General features: G+C 50.5%; 1 protein-coding gene across 4 annotated transcripts; it reads right to left on the bottom strand.

Annotated features, from left to right (window-relative positions):
• Nucleotides 1-7,300: 7,300 nt before the first annotated feature.
• Nucleotides 7,301-20,098, bottom strand: RAB3IL1 (RAB3A interacting protein like 1). Of its 4 annotated transcripts, XM_064715444.1 has the most exons (12): nucleotides 19,961-20,093; nucleotides 16,616-16,850; nucleotides 16,335-16,430; nucleotides 14,854-14,931; nucleotides 14,065-14,280; nucleotides 12,917-13,045; nucleotides 12,061-12,189; nucleotides 11,861-11,973; nucleotides 11,534-11,557; nucleotides 10,142-10,241; nucleotides 9,510-9,576; nucleotides 7,301-9,165 (listed from the first exon to the last, which is right to left on the bottom strand). In XM_064715444.1, exons 2-12 carry the CDS (start codon nucleotides 16,787-16,789, stop codon nucleotides 9,083-9,085), a joined length of 1,209 nt encoding a protein of 402 aa, XP_064571514.1. In that variant the 5' UTR covers nucleotides 16,790-16,850; nucleotides 19,961-20,093; the 3' UTR covers nucleotides 7,301-9,082. The 4 variants fall into 4 exon arrangements, with proteins under 4 accessions (XP_064571514.1, XP_064571516.1, XP_064571513.1 ...); XM_064715446.1 differs by lacking the exon at nucleotides 12,917-13,045 and having other exon boundaries at nucleotides 19,961-20,098; XM_064715443.1 differs by lacking the exons at nucleotides 11,534-11,557; nucleotides 19,961-20,093 and adding an exon at nucleotides 19,467-19,600.
• Nucleotides 20,099-20,293: the final 195 nt, after the last annotated feature.

The following is a 20,293-nucleotide window of genomic DNA, read 5'->3' as shown; positions in this document are numbered from 1 at the left end:
TTTATTTTCCCCATTCTCTGTGGGGGACTGGAGTAGGAGCTGGAGGACCAGGATGATTGAGGATGCCAGAGAAAAGCACAAACTGCAGCAAAGACAAGCCTCTGGGTGTGTTTTGGGAAGAGAATGACAGATGGGAGAAGTTTGGGAAGGTCAGGGGTTGGGGAGGGATGCATGAGAGTTGGAGAAAAAATACTGAGGGATGAAGGAGGAGAAATTTGGGATCAGGTGTCCCATGATCTCCCAGCATGGCTGGAATCTGCCTGGAGGGCTGTGCTGGAGCCACAGGGCAGGACAGGGCAGAGCTGGGGCTCAGAGGGGGTGGCAGGGACTGGTGACATCCACAGGCACCTCGGAGTGAGCTGGGTCTCACACTGAGGCCCCCTCCCACAGCCCTGGGAGCAGGGACTCACTTCCCCCAGCTCCCAGGCAGAGGCACAGTGGGATTTAGGGGACTTTCCTTGGAGTTTTCCCTCCAAGCACGGATTTGAGGAGTCTAGCTGCCAACTGCTCACTGAAATAGGGCTTGGGAGGCTTGTCAGGACCCATGTCCTGTCACCATCATTCCCTGCTGCAGGGGCTGAGCTCTCTGGCTGGATTTGAGGTCTTCATTAGGGCAAAGACATCCTTTTCCTCAGTAGATGCCTTCCCAAGAAAGCCTTCCTAACAAAGCCCTAACATTTCCAATGTTAAAACAACAAACCCACATTCCTATAGGACAGCTCCTGGTTATTCTTAATTCTTTGAAAAAAAAATCCAGTAACTCAAAAAGAGCAATTTTTTTTCCTTGTGTATTCTACCACTCAATAAAATCATAACTATTTGTTGACCATACAGATGCTTTATGTGTTTTTTTTCCAGAGCCACTGGTGCTCAAGGAATTTGTTCCCTCTTGGAGTTCCTTCTGCCATACAAACCCACAAGCAGGTGGCATGGAGATGCCAACTAAGCAAGTCAGGACACTTCTAGGGTGGGAATGTCACCATCCAGGTTTTGCTCTGAGATCAAAAACATGTTCAAATTCAGAATTGTAAAGAGTCGGTAGGATTTGACATAAAGGGTGATGACATAAAGGGTGATTCAAGCTCCGGTTTCAGATTTAGCCTTGTAACTGTTTTTTTTAGCAGTTCAAAATCAGATCCCAAGCCAAGAACACTGTGGAAGCAAACTAAAAACGGAGCTGGGATCAGACTTGCTTATTACGGCTTCCCTTGGTTTTCCTGGGGCTTTTTATGGAGGAGCTGTTAGCCAGTGAGTGTGGAAAGTCCTTTTTCCACTTCACACGGTGAAATTAGTGTAATTACTTTGATACCATTGACTTCAATAGCACAGATGGATTTCTTTATTAGCCTCCACAATCTCAGGATCAATACTGCTGCTTCCCCTCATCCTGGGAACAAACACCAAAGGAAAGGAGATTTTCCTATCAAAGATTTGCCTGGCCAAACTCGGCCTTCACACTGTCTGAGGAAACAGCTGAGAACAAAGTTGTTGTGAAAACTTCATAGAAGCATACTACAATTTTCTTAAAGTCCATTTTGTGCCCATTCATGGCTCATCTTGGGGTGTAGTCAGCACCTTGCAGCAGCTTTTCCAACCCACAGCTCCATCCAATGCTCTGGTGGGATTTGGGTCGACACCAGCAGAGGATTTTAGGTCAAAACTGTCTTGAGGTCAGCCCAGAGGCTTTGACAGAGCTGGTTCTGGCAGATGAACCCATTGAAACCTGTCCCATCAGGTGAAGGGGCAGACAGAGGGAACCCACAGGCTCTCCAGGGTCAGGAGACAAAGTGATGGCCAGATTATCCTTATCTGCCCCCTAAAACCAACACTGGAGCTTGCCAGAGTCCAAAGGAATTGCTCCATAGGCAAACTCATCCTGCCCAAAATCAGGTGCCATGAGGTGTCACAGAACTCCAAGCAGAAAATGACCCAATTTTTAGGGCTTTCATTTCATCCCAGAACAAACAGGTTCCCCTAATGCAAACACAGGTGGCTCTTACACAAAAATTAACTGTTACAAATCGATATTGTTTTGAACAATATTGCCTTTAAAAAAAATAATGTTTTACTTACTCTGCAGGGGCACAGTTCTAGAGGTTTCAGGAAGCTTCTTCATAACATAATTTGTGTGTGGCATCAGCATGGGGAGAAACAACTTCGTGGTGTTCAGATGTACAGTTTTTATCCCCTCCAAGCTGGCCTTGAACACTTCCAGGGGTGGGGCAGCCACATTTGTGAGCTTCCTTCTTGCAACAGGTTTTTAAAACTCTGTTAACAACAAAAAAAACAACTGCAAACTCAGCCTCTGAAAAACCCTCTTTTTTTTCAGTGTTTGTGCTGGGTTACACAATGTTATCATATATACTTTATTGAAAAATTAGCCTATATTCCTCAACTATCACATAGAAACACTTCCACACTGAGTCCTCCCTACACCGTCCCTCTGTCCTAGGGTTTCTACAGAACAGGGTATTGCTGGAGCTGCTGTAAGGTGAATATTCTGTTCATATTTCCAGCCACACACTTATCCATTTGGAAACCACAATGTAAAGAGTATGAAGAGAATAATCCAGAATTCCAGAGTGAGCCAGGAGGTGAATAATTACCCCACAGGAGAACATAAAATATAATAAGTATCAATTACAAAAATAAGTAAATAATTATACAAAATAAAAATAAAGATGTTATCTACCCTCCACAGAGGTTGGAGAGTACAAATGTAAGTTTCACTGGGGTGAATGACGGTGTGTTCTAAAATACCCTGTGTCAGAGCTTTTCCACCTTCTGCCAAACTCTGAGGTTTGAAGGTCAAGCCCAGGCTGCTCAGGTCAAGGGAGGCTCAGCAGAAATTCGAGAAAGGAGTGGGGAAATGCCAAGCAGAAGGATCCTCACCTGGAAGCACCACCTTTGCCTGCAGCATCCTCCCGAGCACAGTTAGGTAACTCCCCAACTTCTTGGCCAGATGCTGGCTGTGGGGATCACAATGAGAGGATTAATCACAGTAATTGCCTGTGATGGCACCCATCCTCCTCAGAATGGGTGTGGCTGGTTCACTTGGCTGATTAATTTAATTGGCCTCAATTAGCCTGGCCTTCATTAAGCAGCAGTTGGCTTTTCTATAAAATATAGAAGCCATATTGTACTTTCTCTGTGTGTTTTGTTCCCTTATTGCTGATAGATGCCTAATAAAACCTGGAAGTTTGGGTTCTGAGCTGAAGATGCTGCTGGTTTCTCAGCTGGGGCCAGTTCCTGGTCCAGCATCTCCAGGTAAATCACTCAGAGCTGAAATTATCACCCTTTGCAAGTCCACAAACCTTTAGGGCACGCTTACAACCCCAGATGGAGCAAAGCAGCACAGCCTGTGCTTCACCATCACCCCGGGGAGGGGGAAATAAAGTGTGACCAGAATTCAAGCACTGCTGCCAATTCCAATTGCATGTCTTGCTCATTCTTGTCTCCCCATCATGCTGGAGCTCACTGAGTCTAAAACTGAATACCTGATTTGGTGAAGGTATGTGAGTGAAACGGAATCCAACAGCACTAGAGGGCAAGGAATCGTGAAGGCACAGTGTTCCAGCAGCATTCCAGCATCATGACTCCTCCACATCCCTGCAGAAAATCAACAGCTCCACAGTAACAGGATGTCTGGGCTTGAATGGTGCAGCAGGAGCTTCTGGGCAAGTCAGGAGCTGGATGATCATTAGAGATCCCTTCAAGCCCAAACCATTCCCCAGGAATGGTTTTGTCTGCATAAAATAAAGAATTAAAAGCAAAAAGACATTGAGCCTGCTCTGTCCTGTGATGCACAAATGAATCAAACACAAAACAGCAGACAGAGATTAAGAAGCAATTTCCTTTCTGCAATGTCTCTCTATTAAAGGTCTCTATTGAAATATTTAGTAAATGGTTTCAGAGAAGCTCTCCTGGATGTGGTGGTGTTGGCACAGGGATGAGTCCCAGAGCCTGCAGTAAGAGAGGGTTTAACTCATTTGGGTATTTTGAATGTGTAAAGCCAGGCTTTTAAAACCAGCACAGCGGGGAGAAAGTAGCAATGTCCAACTGCTGACAACAGAAAAATGGTTTTTTGGGTTTTCCCAGCTCAGTTGGTTCAGGCACTACTCAAACACAGTCCATGAGGTCTTCTCCACATACACATAATTCCAGTGTGAAATTATTGATATTTGGAACCCAATTTCCCTCTTCTATTGAGGACTAACATCTGCCAGAGCTGCCAAGATTTTGGGGTGGTTGCAAAACTTTCCTTTTCCAAAAGCCCCGTGGGACCATCAGACACTGCTCCAGCTCTCCTGAGACGTTATTTATCTGCCCTCAGTTTGATGGAAAGTTGGATTGTTGCTTCCCTCCTTCCTCCTGGTTCTGCCAGACGGCTCAGGTGGCCTAACAAAGATGAAGGTCACCAAAGGCAAAGGACAAGTCACCTCTGTCCAGGTGCTGATGCAAAAAGAGCAAAGGTGTCACTGAGCTGTGACCCACATAAGTGTCCTTTGGCATGAAGCACCTTAAATTGACTCTAAGGTGATTAACAGAGCAGAATTAGCACAGTGAGCCAGAGGAATTAAGGGCAGGGAGCTGTCCTTGAGCCAATCCCATGGCTGTATCTGCCAGAGGGAAGCCTGCAGCCCCAGAACCAGAGAGGGAGCGGAAACCAGGAGCATTAGCAGAGTTAAAAGCTCAGGATGTTCTGTGTGCCCACACAGATATCCCTGGAAGCTCTGTGAGCAGCACAGGACTGAGAGCTGAGATTTCCACTGCAGAACTTCCTGGGGAACACCTCCACCTTCAGCTTCCTTCTCCCAACTCCCCTCTCAGTCCCAAGGGGAGCTGTTTTGGGATTCTACTCCTGCACAAATGGCTTTTCCATCACTGGAGTCACTTGTAAATAACTATGTTTGTATCAGTGACTCAGCTTTTCCTGTGCAGCTGTTTTCTGCTACAAGGGGAATAATTTCAAGATTAAGTTAACAAAAGTAAAGGAGTGCCTCTTCTTTCCTAAACCTTCCTTGCTGTCTCTCTGCTCCATCACTCCAGCCAGTGCTATCTCATCTCCTGAGCCAGAACACCACTGGCTCAGATTTATCCCAGAATCCCAGAATGGTTGGGGTTGGGAGGGATCTCAAGGCCCATCTCATTCCAAACCGCTGCCATGGGCAGGGACACCTTCCACTGTCCCAGGCTGCTCCAAGCCCCATCCAACCTGGCTTTGGACACTTCCAGGGATCCAGGGGCAGCCACAGCTTCTGTGGGCACCTTGTGCCAGGGCCTCACCACCCTTGCAGGGATTTCTTCCTACATCTCATCCAAATCTACCCTCCTTCATCTTAAGGCCATTCCAAAGCCATTTTCCCTTCTTCCCCTCACATCCAGCCCACAACTAGACATTTTCTCTATGTTCCCTTTCCATCCTAATCCACTCCCAAAGGAGGTGAAACATTCTCTGGAAGTTATATAAACCAGCACAAAGTCCAGCTGCCTTCTCAGCCTGGCTGAAGTCAACTTTCCAGCTCAGCCCTGTGCGCCTTGCACAAACATGGGAATATTGACATGACAAACAGCAAATCTGACCCCTTGGCTCCCAGCACTGGTGGCACCAGAGGGATTTGCTCCTATTAGGAACAGGTTGCCTTGGCAGAGCTGGCCAGCCCCAGCCACGGGTGCCACGTGCACACCGAGTTGTGCCAGGACATCTGACTCTCCTGGCAGGGCCACACTCCCTGAACGTCCAAAATGACTGGAATTTCCCTGTGGCTGGCCCAGTGCTGCCTGTTCTGCAGGGAATCCTCTCTGCTTTGATGGACTCATCCTACAGGAAGCTCAGGAAAGCATGGAAAGTCCTGATTTTTCCGAGGCCAGCTGCTTATCTTCTCTCTTGTCTTTGATTGCACCTGGAGCAAATAATAATAAAAAAATTGAAGTGTTTCATTTGTTGCTTCCTGGGAACAGGAACCATCCATCTCTGTGTGTGGGCGTGTGGGGACAGCCTGACCAGCTGCACAAAGACAGCCTGATTTACAGCCCTGAGCAAAGCTGGAGTAATTCCACAGGCAGGGAAAGGAAACAGCCAGCAGACACAGGGAACTGCCAGGAGCAACCAAATCTCTCTGGTCTAAATCCCAGTTTCTCAAATCCACAAATGCTTAGAAGCACCTCATTGTGCACAGCACTCACCTCCACCATCATCCAAATATCCCTTTTCTCTCCCAAACCTGAGGGAAACGGATGAAAACAAAATCAAGCAAGTCAAACATCTGTAAAAGCAGATTTTTGAACTCCCATCCCTTTGAAGCTCTTTATTTCAGCCCAGGGCACTGGCAGATCCTTTGTGGGGGAAAATACATGCAAGGAAGATTGCAGGAGGTACCAGAGCACCCAGAGACTCTGCTCAAACCCTGGTTTATTTATGAGGGGAAAAAGAACAGCAAAGTTTTGGTGGAAAAGCCTAAATACTCTTTTTTAATCATTTCCTAAAAACCCTCTGACTTTATGGATTCCCACATAGGGGACATGATGAATTCTCATACCTTTTAAGTTTAGGAGCCAATGTGATAGGGAAGTTTCTGACACAATCCCTGCTGACATTGCACCAAAAGACCCAGACACAGGAAAGCAATCCCAGTGTCTCACCTGACCATCCCTTACAGAAATCCAAATCCTTCCTTTCCTTTCCACTCTCCAGCTGCCCAATTCCCTTTCCCAGCAGCGCAGGGCAGCTGCAGGAATGTTTTCCTGTCAAGAGGCTGCAGGGAGGGTCAGGAGGGGGTGGGACCTGGAGATGCTCCATTCTCCCAGGGAGGGAATGAGGGAGGGAGGGAGGACAGTCCCTGCCTGGGCTGCCTGTGCCCTCTCGTGGCTGCCTGACTGTGCTGCACAACCAGATCCCTGCATGGCTTTTTAATTGAAAATGAAATTAAATCCCTTTCTGCACACAGCTCTCCCACTGTCACCTCCCAGAGGGGATGAGATCTTCCATGTTAACGTGCAGAGCCGAGCAGGGAGGAGAGCAAAAGGTTTTAGTGAAACCAGAGCGACCCCAACCCTCTGCCTGCTGAGAGAAGGGGGAGACTGATGAGGAAAGAGGAAGGAAGATCCCCCAATTACCCAGCACCCGTGCAGTGCTTCCAGACAGCAAATTAAAGGAGACACAACTGAGCAGGAGATGCCTCAGCTTCCCTCAGGAAGAACAGGTACCTGCTCTGATGAATAAAAGCACCCCAAACTCCATCCTGTAGTATTTTCTCTTGAACCCCAAGCACCCCAACCCTCCAACTCCAGCCAGGCTTGTAGAGGTTAATAGCAAATGTTTATTTTCCTTTATGAAAGAGCAGGGTGCAACCATCCCGCTGCTAACGGAGTGACTTCATTTTCCTTCACAAATTGTTCTCTGCTTTGTTTGAAATGCAAGACAACCTCAGACAAGGCATTGCTCCAGTTCCTTTGGTCTCAAAGTGCTTTTCAACGTGACACCAAGGGGGAAAAAATATCCCACAAACCAAAACATCTCCTAGCCAGAGAGATCATCTCATTCCCAGTGCTGCAATGTTCGTGCAGTGTAGCAGCTCACGGCACAGGAAGACATAGAGAGATAGAAAGGATGGAGGAAGAGATGCAGGGAGAAATTCCAGGGGTGGAATTCACCTGAGCTGAAATCCACAGCTGGGGAAACCAGAGCTGTGTTATTTCTCTCTCCCCTAGAAAAAATCCAGCAGCTCAGTGGAAGAAAATCGAGTTCCTCCTGTAATGTCCTTCAGGAGCTGAGGATGGGCACCAGCTTGCTGAGGGTGGCAGAGGGACAGGGTGGCAACCTTGTCAGAAGTGGAAACCCCAGAGTGGGTGATGGCTGAGCTGATTCCAGAGTCACTGAAAAAAGGGCTAAATTAGCTACAAAATACTGTCATGGCTTTAATAAACCTGGGTCTGGGCTCAGGATGTGTCAGGCCTGTGCATTCCTACAGCTCCAGTGACATCCCTCCCTCCCAGCACATTTTGGGGCAGGCAGGAACCTCAGCCACATTCCTCATGGGCACACAAAGAGGTCTCAGATTCCCTCACCAGGGATGGCAGCCAAGAAAGTGTCATGATTCCCAGTGGACAGGCATCTTCAGCTCTGATATAACACTGGGAAGGAATCTCTGGTCCTTGGGACTGCCCAGCCTGGGCACATCCCTTCTGGAGACACAAAGAACTCAACCTGGGGCAGGATTTCTGCCTGTAGAGTGGGAACAGGACTGCCCAAAGCTCCCTCAAGAGCAGGAACAGCTCCAAGACTTGTTTGTGGGTGATGTTTGTGTTTAGGAGCACCATGGGGGACTTCACATCAGGGACTGCCACACGGTCCTACCTCTGACAACTCCAGCAGATTCCCTAGTCCAGGGGGAAAAATCCTGCAGCCTGCTGGGAGTTAGGAATTTTCCCTGCTCCCTTTCTTCTGCTGGAGGCCCCAGGTGCACAGCTCCAGCCATTCCCCAGCCTGCATAACCCAGTGCCAAACATCCAGCTAAAAACAGGAACAAATCCCTCTTTGTGACTCTGCTGGCAACAAGCTTCTCTTGCAGGCTCCTTGAAAAGGAACAAGGAAGTACTTGGAAACAAACTGTTCAAGATTATTGTGCTCTGCTGGCATTTTCAGGGCTGCTGTGGTCAGCAGGACCTCAGGGACAGCACCTCCTCCATCCCAAAAAAACGAGTGGAACAGACAGCCAGCATCTGTCCTGACAGAGTGGCTCACAAGAAAGGTCCAGAATTCCCACCCTGCACAGGCCTGGCCTCGGGTTATGCCAAATCAGGCTGCATATAAAAACAAAAGGTTTAAAAAAATGGATATACACTGCATATAGGAGACTCCAGAGTCCATGGATGGCCATCCTGGAGCAGCCAGGGCCAGCCCAGCTCCAGGGGCAGCGTGGCAGCTGCATTCCAGTCACACTTGGAGGAGTGGGACAGCTGAAGGTGGAACCTGTGCCTCTTGCTCCTTGCTCCAGGCAGAGGAAGGTGGGAGGGAGCAGGACAGGCACTGCACTCCAAGCCCTTCCTCCAGGAGCAGTTTCCTCCAGGCTCAGGGCTCTGCTCACATCTCGCTGGGATAAAATCCAAGTTTGGCCAGAGACATCTCCCTGCGGAGCCGCATGACCTCCCAGTACATCAGCTCCACTGTAAAGCAAATGGGGGCAGAGAAGGGGGAAAAACCACCAAAAAATCAGTAAGGAGGGCACAGCTGCCACCAGCTCCTGCTCTGCTCTGCTCCCAGCATTCCCAGAGGGGAGGGAAGCAGGACAGGCCCATCAGGTCATCCCTTACCAGCTCCACCCTGAGCAAAGCTCCCAGGAAGCTAATAAGGAAGAGAGGCTCCCCGTCTCCCCTCATGCCTCTCTTTTGTCATTTATCTGCTTCTCAAAGACATCCCCAGCCAACCCCACTCCTGTCACTCCAAACAGCTCCTCCCAATTCCTCCCAGTTGCCTCCACAGAAAGCATCCCCCTGGAGCCAGCTCTTACCATCCTGCCTCACCAGGCCTTGCTGGATATAGCGGATGTAGGTGAAGAAGTTGCACACTGCTGTGATCTGGGTGACAGAGAGAAAGAGGGGAAAAAATAAAGGAACAAAGATTTGAGACATTACTTTGGTGTAAGTGATGAAAATGAGTCAAACCCGTGCACAAAAAACAACTTTTGTGAGATCAGCTCAGGAAAGAATTAACTTGTAAAATCCTCCTCTGAACAAGAGCCCCAACAGCAACGTTAACAAATGATCCACCTTCTCCCTCCCCTCCACAGAAAGGACAGTTTGTTCCCAAGGCCAGGCACAGATCTGGACTGGAACAGTAACAGCCTCCAAAGAGCAGAAAATCATTGTGTTTTACAAAGGGGAATTAAATAATAACAATAGAGCCAAACAATCAAAGCTCTGTACTGAATGAAATCATGCCAAGTGAACACACTGAAGGTTATCTGTAAGCAGAAGGAAGAGCTGTATCTGCCCCCTAACCACCAACTAAGAGCCACCTCAACCTCAGGAATGACCTCAATCCCACAGCTTTTCCTCAATTCCAGAGCTGACCCTTGGGAACTCACCCACCTCAGGGCACTGAATGATGTTGGAAGGTCAAGGCACCCTAAGAAGGACTCACCCTGGCCCTGCAGGAAGGGGAAATGTAGTAGTAATTCCCAGAATCGCCCAGCATGATCCGGTGCTTGCAGGTCCTGGGGAGGCCGCTCAGAGCACATTTCCTGCAGGAAAAGGGAACAGCACTTCAGCAATCCAGTGGCACAGCACAGATCCAGCAATTCAGCCACCTGGAGAGATGGAAGTGAGAGATCAGAAGCCACCCCTGTGTCAGGCAATGTGAAGAAGGAAAAAAAAAACTCCTTGGCTGATATCCTTTTGCTCCTGGAAATATTCCATAAATGGCAAGTTTAGGAGATTTTAGATGAAAGCACCTTTTCCTTGACACAGAGCCCCAGAGGAAACCACAGGAAATATTAAAGAAGTGAGGCTGGAGCAGAGCCCCAATGTCCCCTGGTCTCTGCACATGTCCCCCACATTCCAGGGCAGGCTCAGGTGTATCAGCTTTCCTGGTGAGATGTAAACACGCTGGCTGGGCACCAGAGCTGCCCTCAAAACAGGTAAATCCAGCATTTGAGCAGGATTTGCACATACCAAGAACTCAAAACAATCCAACCCCTCCTTGGGCAGACAGGAAAGGAGCTTGGCTTCCCAATTTTGAGATTTCAGAGGGTGAAAACAGCCTTTTCCATACAATCATCTGCAAGGGGTGCAGCATTCCTTTATTTTCTTCCCTTTTCTCCTGCTATTTGCAAGGCAGATGGATTCCCATCACCACTTACAGCAATAAAGCAGAATTTACTAGTGCACAGTTATCACCACATTCCTCAGGGACTCAGTAAGAAGAGGAACATCACTCCCAAACTGCAAAAAACCTTCTCTAGGGAGCCACAGGAGGTGACAGCAGAGGGGAGCAGATGTTTCAGAGAGCTCCTGAGCTTGTCCCTGGGCTTGTTTTCCACTGCTCTCAAGGCAAACATTAGCCAAGAGTGGAAGCACGGGTTCCAAGTGTCCAGATGCAAGGAGAAGTAATCATTTACCAAATATTAACACAGCCTAAGGAGACTGAATTCTCAAAAGGTGCAGGGTGACCAAAAACTTTGTAAACAAGATACCTGTAAGGAGCCACATATTTGAGCATTGCAACATTCTGGAAAAGAGTGACTCTTGCTTGATTGGTACCACTTGGTGTAAAACCACAGCTTTCACAATCAAACAAACCAAAATAGCCATAAAAATCAGTGTTTTGCATCTGGGGAAAACGGGAACAAATTCCTTTTGGGTCTTTTATTGCCAATGGGCTCCTTCCCTTCCTGCCTGGGTGGAATTGAGACAGAGTTAAAGAGTTAGGTCAGCTCAGCAAAAACCTCCAAGTTGTCACATGGTGCTGAGTTAGTGACTTGTTAATGCTCCAGAGACCTTTGATCACTGGCTGAACAATAAATATTTCACTTACGTTACGATTTGTGACCGGAAGCCACTGTGAAGACAAAAAATAAATTTAAAAAATCAAAAGGAAACTGATAAACACAGGATGGGTTGTTTGGGGAATAATTTACAGGAAAAGTGGTAGGAAACCTGCATGTCCCTTCTGTCACAGGGACACCTCAGAAGGTAAGAAAGGACTTCAATTTAATATCTGAATAAAATTCCTCCTCTTTGTTCGGAATATCACATCACTCCTGCTAGAGGGAGGTGGCCCCAAGCTGCCTGTCACATCACTCCATGACAGGGGACAAACCAGCAGCAAGGAGGGGACAAGGCAGGGAGACATGGTCCTTACTTGGGGCCACCACACTCTTCTGCTGCCACCTTCCCCACAGGGACAGCCTGGAAAGCCACGGGCTCGATGGTGAGGGTGTTCTGCTCCACTGCCACTCGCACCAGCTCCGACAGCTGCAGCAGAACAAGGGAGAGCAGGAATGAATTCCAGGAAGGGAACACTCCAGAGCTGCCAGCTGCTCCTGCTTCTCCAGCACTCACCTCCTGCTTGGTGAAGTCCAGACAAGGTCCTACATCTTCTCGGTAAATTCTGTCCAGGAAGGAGCAGGATTTGTCCAAAGTTGGAGATTCCTTCCAGGCCTGGAACTCGGCAAATAAAATGGAGTCGACCTGCAGTGAGTGTCCAAGAGGAGCAGGAAGAGAATACCTTGTCAGAAAGTACCTGATACTATGCAGGAAACCCATGAAACATCTGCTCTGCAGCTGGAGAGGCTCAGACATCATGGAAGTATCTGAGGGGAGCTGCCTGGCTCCAAGGATCTCTCATGTCCCACCCAGCAGCAGTTCTGTGCCAGAGTGACACAGCCACCCTGGGCTGTGTGTGCCAGAAGCCTGCAGGCACCTCTCTATCCCATTTTCCTCCAGGTGGCTTTTCCTCCTTCCTGTGGCTGCAGGAAAGCCACCACACAACCACTGAATAGACAAAGTGCACGCTCAACCCATGGAAGGAATGATGAGGGGCAAGAGGAGACTCTGTGGGATCTGGCATTTAAATCCCAGATGGATCACTGGGCAAAGCACCAACCTGACTGACAGAGCAGCTCCTACAAGCCCAACAAAAGCTTCTGAAAGGAAAAAAAATGAAACTAAGCTGAGCAACACAAAGAACATGAGTGAATGCAGCTGGAAAAGTCCAGATTCCAGCACATCCCCTCTGTGCCATGGAGACTGCTCACCTGGGACCAGCAACAGCTTCAGAGCCACAGGATGGGAAAAAAAATGGAGAAAGAACAAAATGAAAGGGAAAAAATGGAGATTAGCATAAAAGGAAGCTGGAACTGAAAGGCTGTAAGCGTGAGAGGCAGGTGGGTCCCACCCATTCCCAAAGGTTGGTTACCTGCCGTGAGGAAGAGGAGAAGGAGGAAGCATCTGCTCCCAAGGCCTGCCAGCCTGGCTCATAGGTGATGTGGATAGCCTTCCCAGGGAGGATGCAAAGGAGCAGGGAGAGGAGAGCAGGGAAACCAGACTTGGAGGGCAGAGGGAAAGACAGACAGTGAAGGAAGAGGTTTAGAGAGACAGGCAAAGAGGGAGGTAAAAACATGAGATACAGAGAAAGGCTCAAGATCCTGCCCTGCAGGAACTGAGCATGGTCCTCAAGGCACCACAGGGCCACAGGCCACATCTTTAGACTTCAGCTTGAGGTGCAGAAAGGGAACAGAAATTACCATTTTTAGGCCCAATTTAAGATCTTTCCCATAGAGCACTAACTCTCTAAATGCCAGGTTCCCTTTTATCACTTCTCCCATAAGGATTCTGAAGGACAAAAAACCATCCCATCCTTGATATATAACACTGGCAACTCTGGAGGCTGAGCCCTGAGATTTGAAACCACAGGAGATCTGCACCCTGTGGAAGTTGCCTCCATGAAGAAATGACAGATCCAAATCTTTAACAAGCCTTTGTGTTCCCTCAACAATTCATGACACAAGCTGCAGCTCCCAAAAAATCACTAGTGAGACATTCCTGCAGCACATTCTTCTTCAGTTTCATTTTTCCTGACCAAGTTTCCTATTTGCTTCCCAGGACAGCTGTGTCCACATCTGGCTAGTGGAACTGCCTTCTGCTCAGCAGCTCTCCACATCTGCTCGCAGCACTGGCACCCCCTGGATCTGCCCCTCAGCGATCCCTCGACTGCTTCCTGTCCCGACAAAGAGGAAACCCCCACAAAAGGAAGCCCTCCAGTGCCTGCCTCAGCACAGATTTAGGGAACAGGGCACAAACAGCTGCTCAGTGAGACCACAGAGCTCTGTGGGAAGCCCAGAGCTCCCAGAGCAGTGGTTCCGAGGTCAACGCAGGTGATGTCCCTGACCCACCTTTCTGCATTCCGGGCTGACAGGCTCTGGAGCCACATTCTGGCTGGCAGATGTCACCATGGCACTGCTGGTGCTCTTGTTCCACCTGTGGCCCTTCCCGAAGCCAGCTCTGGATGCTCAGCATGTCCCACACCCACCTCTCTGCCCTCCCGGCTGGATGTCCCACACCCACCTCTCTGCACTCCCTGCTGACAGGCTCTGGAGCCACGTTCTGGCTGGCAGCTGACACCATGGCACTGCTGGTGCTCTTGTTCCTCCCGTGGCCCTTCCTGAAGCCACCTTTGGAAGGGCTCTGCAGCTGAGGGTGCAGCTCCCGGTTCGGGGAGGACGGTGTGGATGTGATCACCAGCGTCTTCAGGGCTGTCACCTCTGCCTGCAGCATGTCAATCTGGGGACACAAGCAAGAGTCACCCTCAGCACCTGCTGGGCTCCAGTTTGCTGCATCCCATCAAACATTGAAGCCACAGGGAAGCAGCCAAAAGCCCAGCCATGAAGCCTCTTCCCATCCTCCCAGTGCCACCATCATCCAGAATTTTAAACAGCAGCTGTTTGGGAATCTACCCCTTCTGTCCCAGACTCTTTTCAGAACTAATCATTCCAAATAAATTTCTCTCTCCTCAAGATGGAGCTATTTGAGCAGCCCTGTGGTGCAGCCACGTCAGGAAATTCCAACTCCCCAGGTTCCTGCCCTATCCTTCCATCCCAAGGCTGTAACAATTGAACTCATTATTTCTCTGGATCCATTTCCCTAGAGAGAGCTGGATCAGCAGGAGACTGCAATGCAAGGATGTCTGTGAGGCCTTTTCCCTCTCACTCAAGTGTCTGCCAGAAAGGGACCACAGCATCTCACAGAAATGAAGCTGCACTTCACTCTGCTCAGCCAACAAACAGCCCTGTGGCCAGGCTAGGCAGAGATGCCACCACACCAACCCGAAAAATGAAGTCACAGAGAGTCACTCACCTTGCCCCGGGCCTCCCTGAGCTGTTTCTCTGCTGCAGCCTGTTTGGTGTTGGCTTCTCTCACCATCTTGTGGGCTTCCTGCACCAGAGAGAGTTTTAATCCACCTGCTGCACCCCAGCTCACACAGCCAACAAGGCAGGTCCCAGGTTTGCCACATCACATGTTCCAGGCAAGGGGACAGACATCCCTGCCACATCCAGGGGGTTTGTTCCTTCAGCTGTGCAGAGCCTTCCCTCAGAATTTCCCAGAGAAGGCTCCCAGTGCCAGAGCCTGGAGTGCACCCCCTTTCCAGGAGTGTAGCTGGCTAAGTTAAGGAGTTTAGCTGGCCAAGGTCATCTCACACTGATAGGGGCTGCTGAGAATGCCAGAAGCAAGGACCTGCCTTTCCCTGCCCTTGGGAATTGCTTTGACATTAGAACCTCCCATTCCCCACCACAGCTGTGCCTGCCCCTATCCCAAGAGCTGTGACTCCAGCCTCACCTAAGGCTGGTTCCTGCAGTCACTGCAGCCTTGCTGGGTGATCCCTGCACTGGCTCCTGACCCTGACTGCTGCCTGTGGCTCTGATCCTGATCCACACTCATTGCTCAGTGTTGATGAGGGCACTGCTCCTGCCTGCCTTGTTACTGCACTTTGCTCCTGCTCCCCTTTTGGAGCAGCTGGTCCCACTGCCCCAGGCATGGCTGTCACCCAGCAGGAGCTGGAACTCACGTGGGGGCCAAATGGTGCAAACTGGCTTAGAAGCTTTGCCCACAGGAAGAGGGGAGGAGGATGCAGCCCAGCTGGTGCCTCCCTGCAGTCTGGAAACAGCATCTGGCCAAGGCCACCAAAGCGAGGGCACAGCCCTTGGCTACATGATCTCCAAGATCACCCTGTGCTCAGGCAGCCAAAATTTTGGGAGGGAGTGCTTCCTTGGCTCTCACAGCCCTGCATTTCAAAGGTACAGATGGGCTCTGGCTTTCCTCATTATCCAGACAGATCCAGACATTAGAGCTGCTGGTGAACAGGATTTTGCCAGGATTCAGCAAGAATCCCATTACAACAAAAAACCACCAAAACAAATCCAAAAACCAGCAAGCCTTCTGGACACTCACTGGAGCAGAGTGGATGAGGACATCCAGCATGTTCCCACCTCCAGCAAGCGCTGGGATGAGCCAGGGAATCATCTCTATTACACAGCAGCTGCCCAGACTGCAGAGCAAGCATGGAGAGGGACAGGGAGCTATGCTTGGCTCCAGCTCCACATTTTGGAACCATAACTACTGTGCTCTTTATGCCACCCCACAGCTCCTAGAAGGGGAAGGAAATCCAGGTAAAGGCTCTACCTGCACCACTGGCCAGCTCTGCTTCTCCAAATGGGAAAGAACAACAAGGGAGAGGAGGAAATTGTGAGAGGAGAGCTGGAAGTCCAGGGAAAGCCTGTCTTAAAGGAGCTGGATGCAAGCTTTGCTTGAGAAATGATGGGAAAGGAAGAGGATGGTACCTCAAACAGGCTGGCTGTTAACTCCTCCAGTTCCTGCTCCAGCTGTTCCCTGACTTTTGACAATCTCTCACATTCTTTGTCCTTGAGCTTCAGCTCCTGTTGAGGAAATGGAGAGGGATAGGAATGCTGATGTCCTTCCCCAGCCTGTCAATCACAGCCCTTCCTCCCCACCCCAGCACCTGATCCATGACCCAAGATTCCTGTCACCACCTCCAGGAAAGTCCCCTCTGCTCCAACCTGTGCCACCCTCCCCAGGAGCTCCCCAAAACCCCAGGGCTCACCTTCTGTGCTTTGTGCAGCTCATCCCTCAGGAACTCCGAGCCCTTTTCCCGGATCTCCACCGAGGAGCTGCGCAGCCGGGACACGTTGAGCTGCTCCGTGGATTGGGGTTCATGCACACCTCCAGCATCCTGGCATCCACCCTCTGGCTCCTCCTTGTCACCTCTGGATGGCATCAGGGGCTTCCAGTGTCCCACAGTGGGTGGATTCTGGCTCTCTTCCTCCAAACTCACCTGGCTGGGGGTAACAGCACAGGGAAAATGAGCATGGGGGTGATCCAGAACCTTCCTCCAACACTCACAACATATTCAGTCCTGGGTACAGGCAGTGGGAATGAGGCAGGGAGGGTGATGGGGAAGAATTTGGGCAGTAACAGCTGCACCTGTTCCTTTGCCCTGCAACCCTATGGAAGTGCTTTACTCTTTTGGCAAGATGTCCTTATTAACACAGGATCATAACCAGGAGAACTAAAGACAGTTCCTCCAGGGACCCCATTCTCACCTGCTGTCCAAAAAAAACACCCTGCAGATAGATTTTTAGGATTCCAGGATACACCCAGCAGACCTAAGGTCAGACTTCCCTACTGAAGCAGGGAAGCAAAAAAAAAAAAAAAGGCAAAAAAAGGCAATACAGCTTTCCCATTCTTAATATAAAGAGCCCAATCCCCTCTGCTGTCAACCCAGCCTTCCTCTACCCCCTGCATCTGCTTCAGAAAGAAAATATCTATTTTTAACCAATTTTTAACCTATTTTCCCACCTATTTCCCACCAAAATCCCCCACAGAGCTGTCTAAACCAGTGTATTTTCCCCAAGCTGAGTCGAAGCCCTATTTTTTAGGTTCAGTGGCCAGCAAGCAGAGACATCCTAGAAAAAAGAAACCAGAAGAGTGACCCAGGACACTGCACCCCAGTGCTCAGCAGGGCTCTGTCAACTCCCAAATTAACACAGAGGCTGGAGAAGTTTTAGGAATGGAAAACATCATTTGAGTGCCTGCATGCAGGGCACTGCTGTCACTGTGGTGTTTGCATTTCTCCTCTTCCTCACTGAACTCTCCCCATGGGATCTCCTTCCATTTGAAGGCAGGGGCAGTGTGTCCAAGCCCTCCCCACATGGAAGCTTTCTGCCCTGCCCAGACACAGACACTGCCCTGCAGATTAACCTGCAGCTGCTTATCTCTGGCTCACAAGCTCTGGTGCCCTTCTCTTTGTGCACCTCCTCCCACACTCCTGGACACTGCTCCTCACCCACCACCTCCTCCTGCAGAGCAGCCATCACCTCTTTTTGCTCAGGCTCACTTTTTCCTCTTCCCTTTGCCCCATCTCTGTGTTCTCCTCTCCTGCATTCCTGCCAGGCCACGCTCTTTCCCCTTGCTCTGACTCCACACAGGCTCAGCTTATCTCCTCAGTCCCAGAGTGTTCTATCACCTTTTCCACACTAATTTTTCCCTTTCTGTGCCCCTCAAGCTGCCCAAGACCAACAGCTGTCCACAGCCACCTTCCAAAGAGGGAACAAAGCTGCAGCTCCCAGCTGAATCAGCTCAGGTATCATAGGAAAGCATGTGGAAAAGCACACATGGAGAACTCTCTGAACACTGAGAAGAATTCACACCAGAAAGGAGCAAGGAAACCAGAGCACGGAGGATAAAAATAATAAATAAAAGAAGCAGCAAGGAAAAGGGACATTTCACCAGCCTACTGATATAAATACACTTAATCTAACCCACAGGAAGGAAAAATAATGTTGTTCCTTTATGACTCTCTAATTCTCAGCTGAAAGTTGCCTCAGCAGACAGATATTTCAGCGTATTTCTACACACTACGGAAGAAAACTGGAGGATATGGAGGAATTAAACAGTCCCACCCACACTCTGCAATGCCAAAAACATATCCTGGAAAATCATCTACGACGGAATAGCTCATTCTTTCTCCACACCATGCAAACAGAATCCCTATGGAAGCTTTGGCTATGCTGGTTCTGCTCAGTGTCCAGGCGGGGCTCTGAAATCCTATCCCAGAGACCAAAGGACCACCAGAAACACTTCCTCTCTTGCTGACTGGTAGCTGTCTTTCCAGGAAAAATGGATCATATCCTAAGAGTCATGCACTGACACAAGAAATGCAAACCTACACACAAAAACCCAAAAATTTCCCAACACCCCATAACCTTCTAAAGTTGGTTTCTGTAGAAAAAGCAAAAAAATGTGCAGGATCTGCACTTTTTCCAGCGGGCCCCACATGTTTCCTGCAGCGCTGATCCGACGGGGTTGTTTCCTGTGCAAGCAGCCTCCAGCTCTCTCCAGGTTAAAGTCTTACCCCAGGTTTGGGAGCACGGCCTGACTTTTCCATCCCCACTGAGATGGATGCCTGACCTGCACCACCATGGACCGGCATCAGTCTAGAGTGGCTCAGCATCCCATGTGGGCTCAGCATCATCCCTCAAATGTTTGGCAGAGCATCTGGCAGTGGTTTATTCTATTTTTATGTTATTATATTATAGCAGAACACACGTTGGTGTTTCTTGTCTTCTCCTTAGGAATGAAACGTCAAGTTCTGTATCTGGGGATGCTGCTGCCTCCGTATTCCATCTCCTTACTTGGCTTCCACAAAACTTCTTCCCTGTGAGGGTGATGGAACAGATTTCCCAGAGAAGCCGTGGCTACCCCATCCCTGGAAGTGTCCACGCCACGTTGGACAAGGCTTGGAGCAACCCGGTCTAGTGGAAGGTGTCCCTGCCCGCGGCAGGAGAAAATAAACTTCAAGACCCCCTTCCAACACAAACCATTCCCGGACTCTACGGAGGCACAGAGCCCCGGCACACGGACGCCACTCCTTCCCCGTGCAGACCCGCACCTACCCCCGCAACATCGCTGGGTCCCGCTGCTGCCGATGCTGCTCACGGCGGAGGCGCGCCCGCCACAGCCCCCATGGCCGGGGCAGCCGCACCGGGAGCGGGAGCTCGGGGGAGAAGCCGGAGCTGTGTCCGGAGGAGAAGCCGGAGCCAGAAGCGGAGACGCGCCCGGAGAAGCCGCAGCCGGACCGGGAGCCGTGCCCGGAGGAGCAGGAGTCGTGCCCGAAGGGACCCGACCCGGAGCCGCCACCGGATCCGTGCCCGGAGGAGCCGAACCAGGAGGGATCAGGACCCGAGGCTCCGGCGGACCCGTGCCCGGAGGAGCCCGAACGGGACCGGTTCCCGGAGGCTCCGGAGCCGATCCCGGGCAGCCGCGGCCCCGCCGCCCACGTGATGCGACGCGGCTGCGCCCTGAGCGCCGCCGGCCTGGGGGGTCCCTGCGGGCACGGGCGGGACGGGCTGAGCTGGCAGCCAGCGGCGTTTGTCACCCATGGACTCACCGCGGGGCCGGGAGGACGTGCAAGGAAATGTCCGACCAACGTCCCTACGCTCCGCTCTTCGTGCCCGGCTCGGAATCGCTGCTGGCTTCCTCCGCCTCCTTCCCGACAGCGGGCTGGGGAATGGGGGCTGCTGTCTGTGCTGCTCCTTCTTCCTCAAGAGGAGGATGCCTCACACTCCGCCCCTGCTCCAGCGTGGGGTTCCTCCCACGTGAGAAGTCCTCCTTCTCCAAGGAGCTCTTCAGGCACTGCCCTAGCGTGGGTCCCTTCCACAGGGTCAGGAATAGGCAGCTCCAGCACGGGCTCCTCTCTCCACGTCCTGCCAGGACCCTGCTC

This window comes from Zonotrichia leucophrys, chromosome 5 (assembly GCF_028769735.1).
Source record: "Zonotrichia leucophrys gambelii isolate GWCS_2022_RI chromosome 5, RI_Zleu_2.0, whole genome shotgun sequence".
Lineage (NCBI taxonomy): Eukaryota > Metazoa > Chordata > Aves > Passeriformes > Passerellidae > Zonotrichia > Zonotrichia leucophrys.
Note: the sequence above shows the minus strand (reverse complement) of the source record. Positions and strands in the feature narration are given on the sequence as shown.

What these genes read in the sequence shown, in the direction of transcription:
- RAB3IL1 (XM_064715443.1), bottom strand. An exon ending in TCTCCTCTTCCTCACGGCAG is followed by an intron (nt 12,190 to 12,916) that starts GTAACCAACCTT and finishes CACTCACTGCAG; the next exon opens with GTCGACTCCATTTTATTTGC. An exon ending in TGGACTTCACCAAGCAGGAG is followed by an intron (nt 11,974 to 12,060) that starts GTGAGTGCTGGA and finishes GTTCTGCTGCAG; the next exon opens with CTGTCGGAGCTGGTGCGAGT.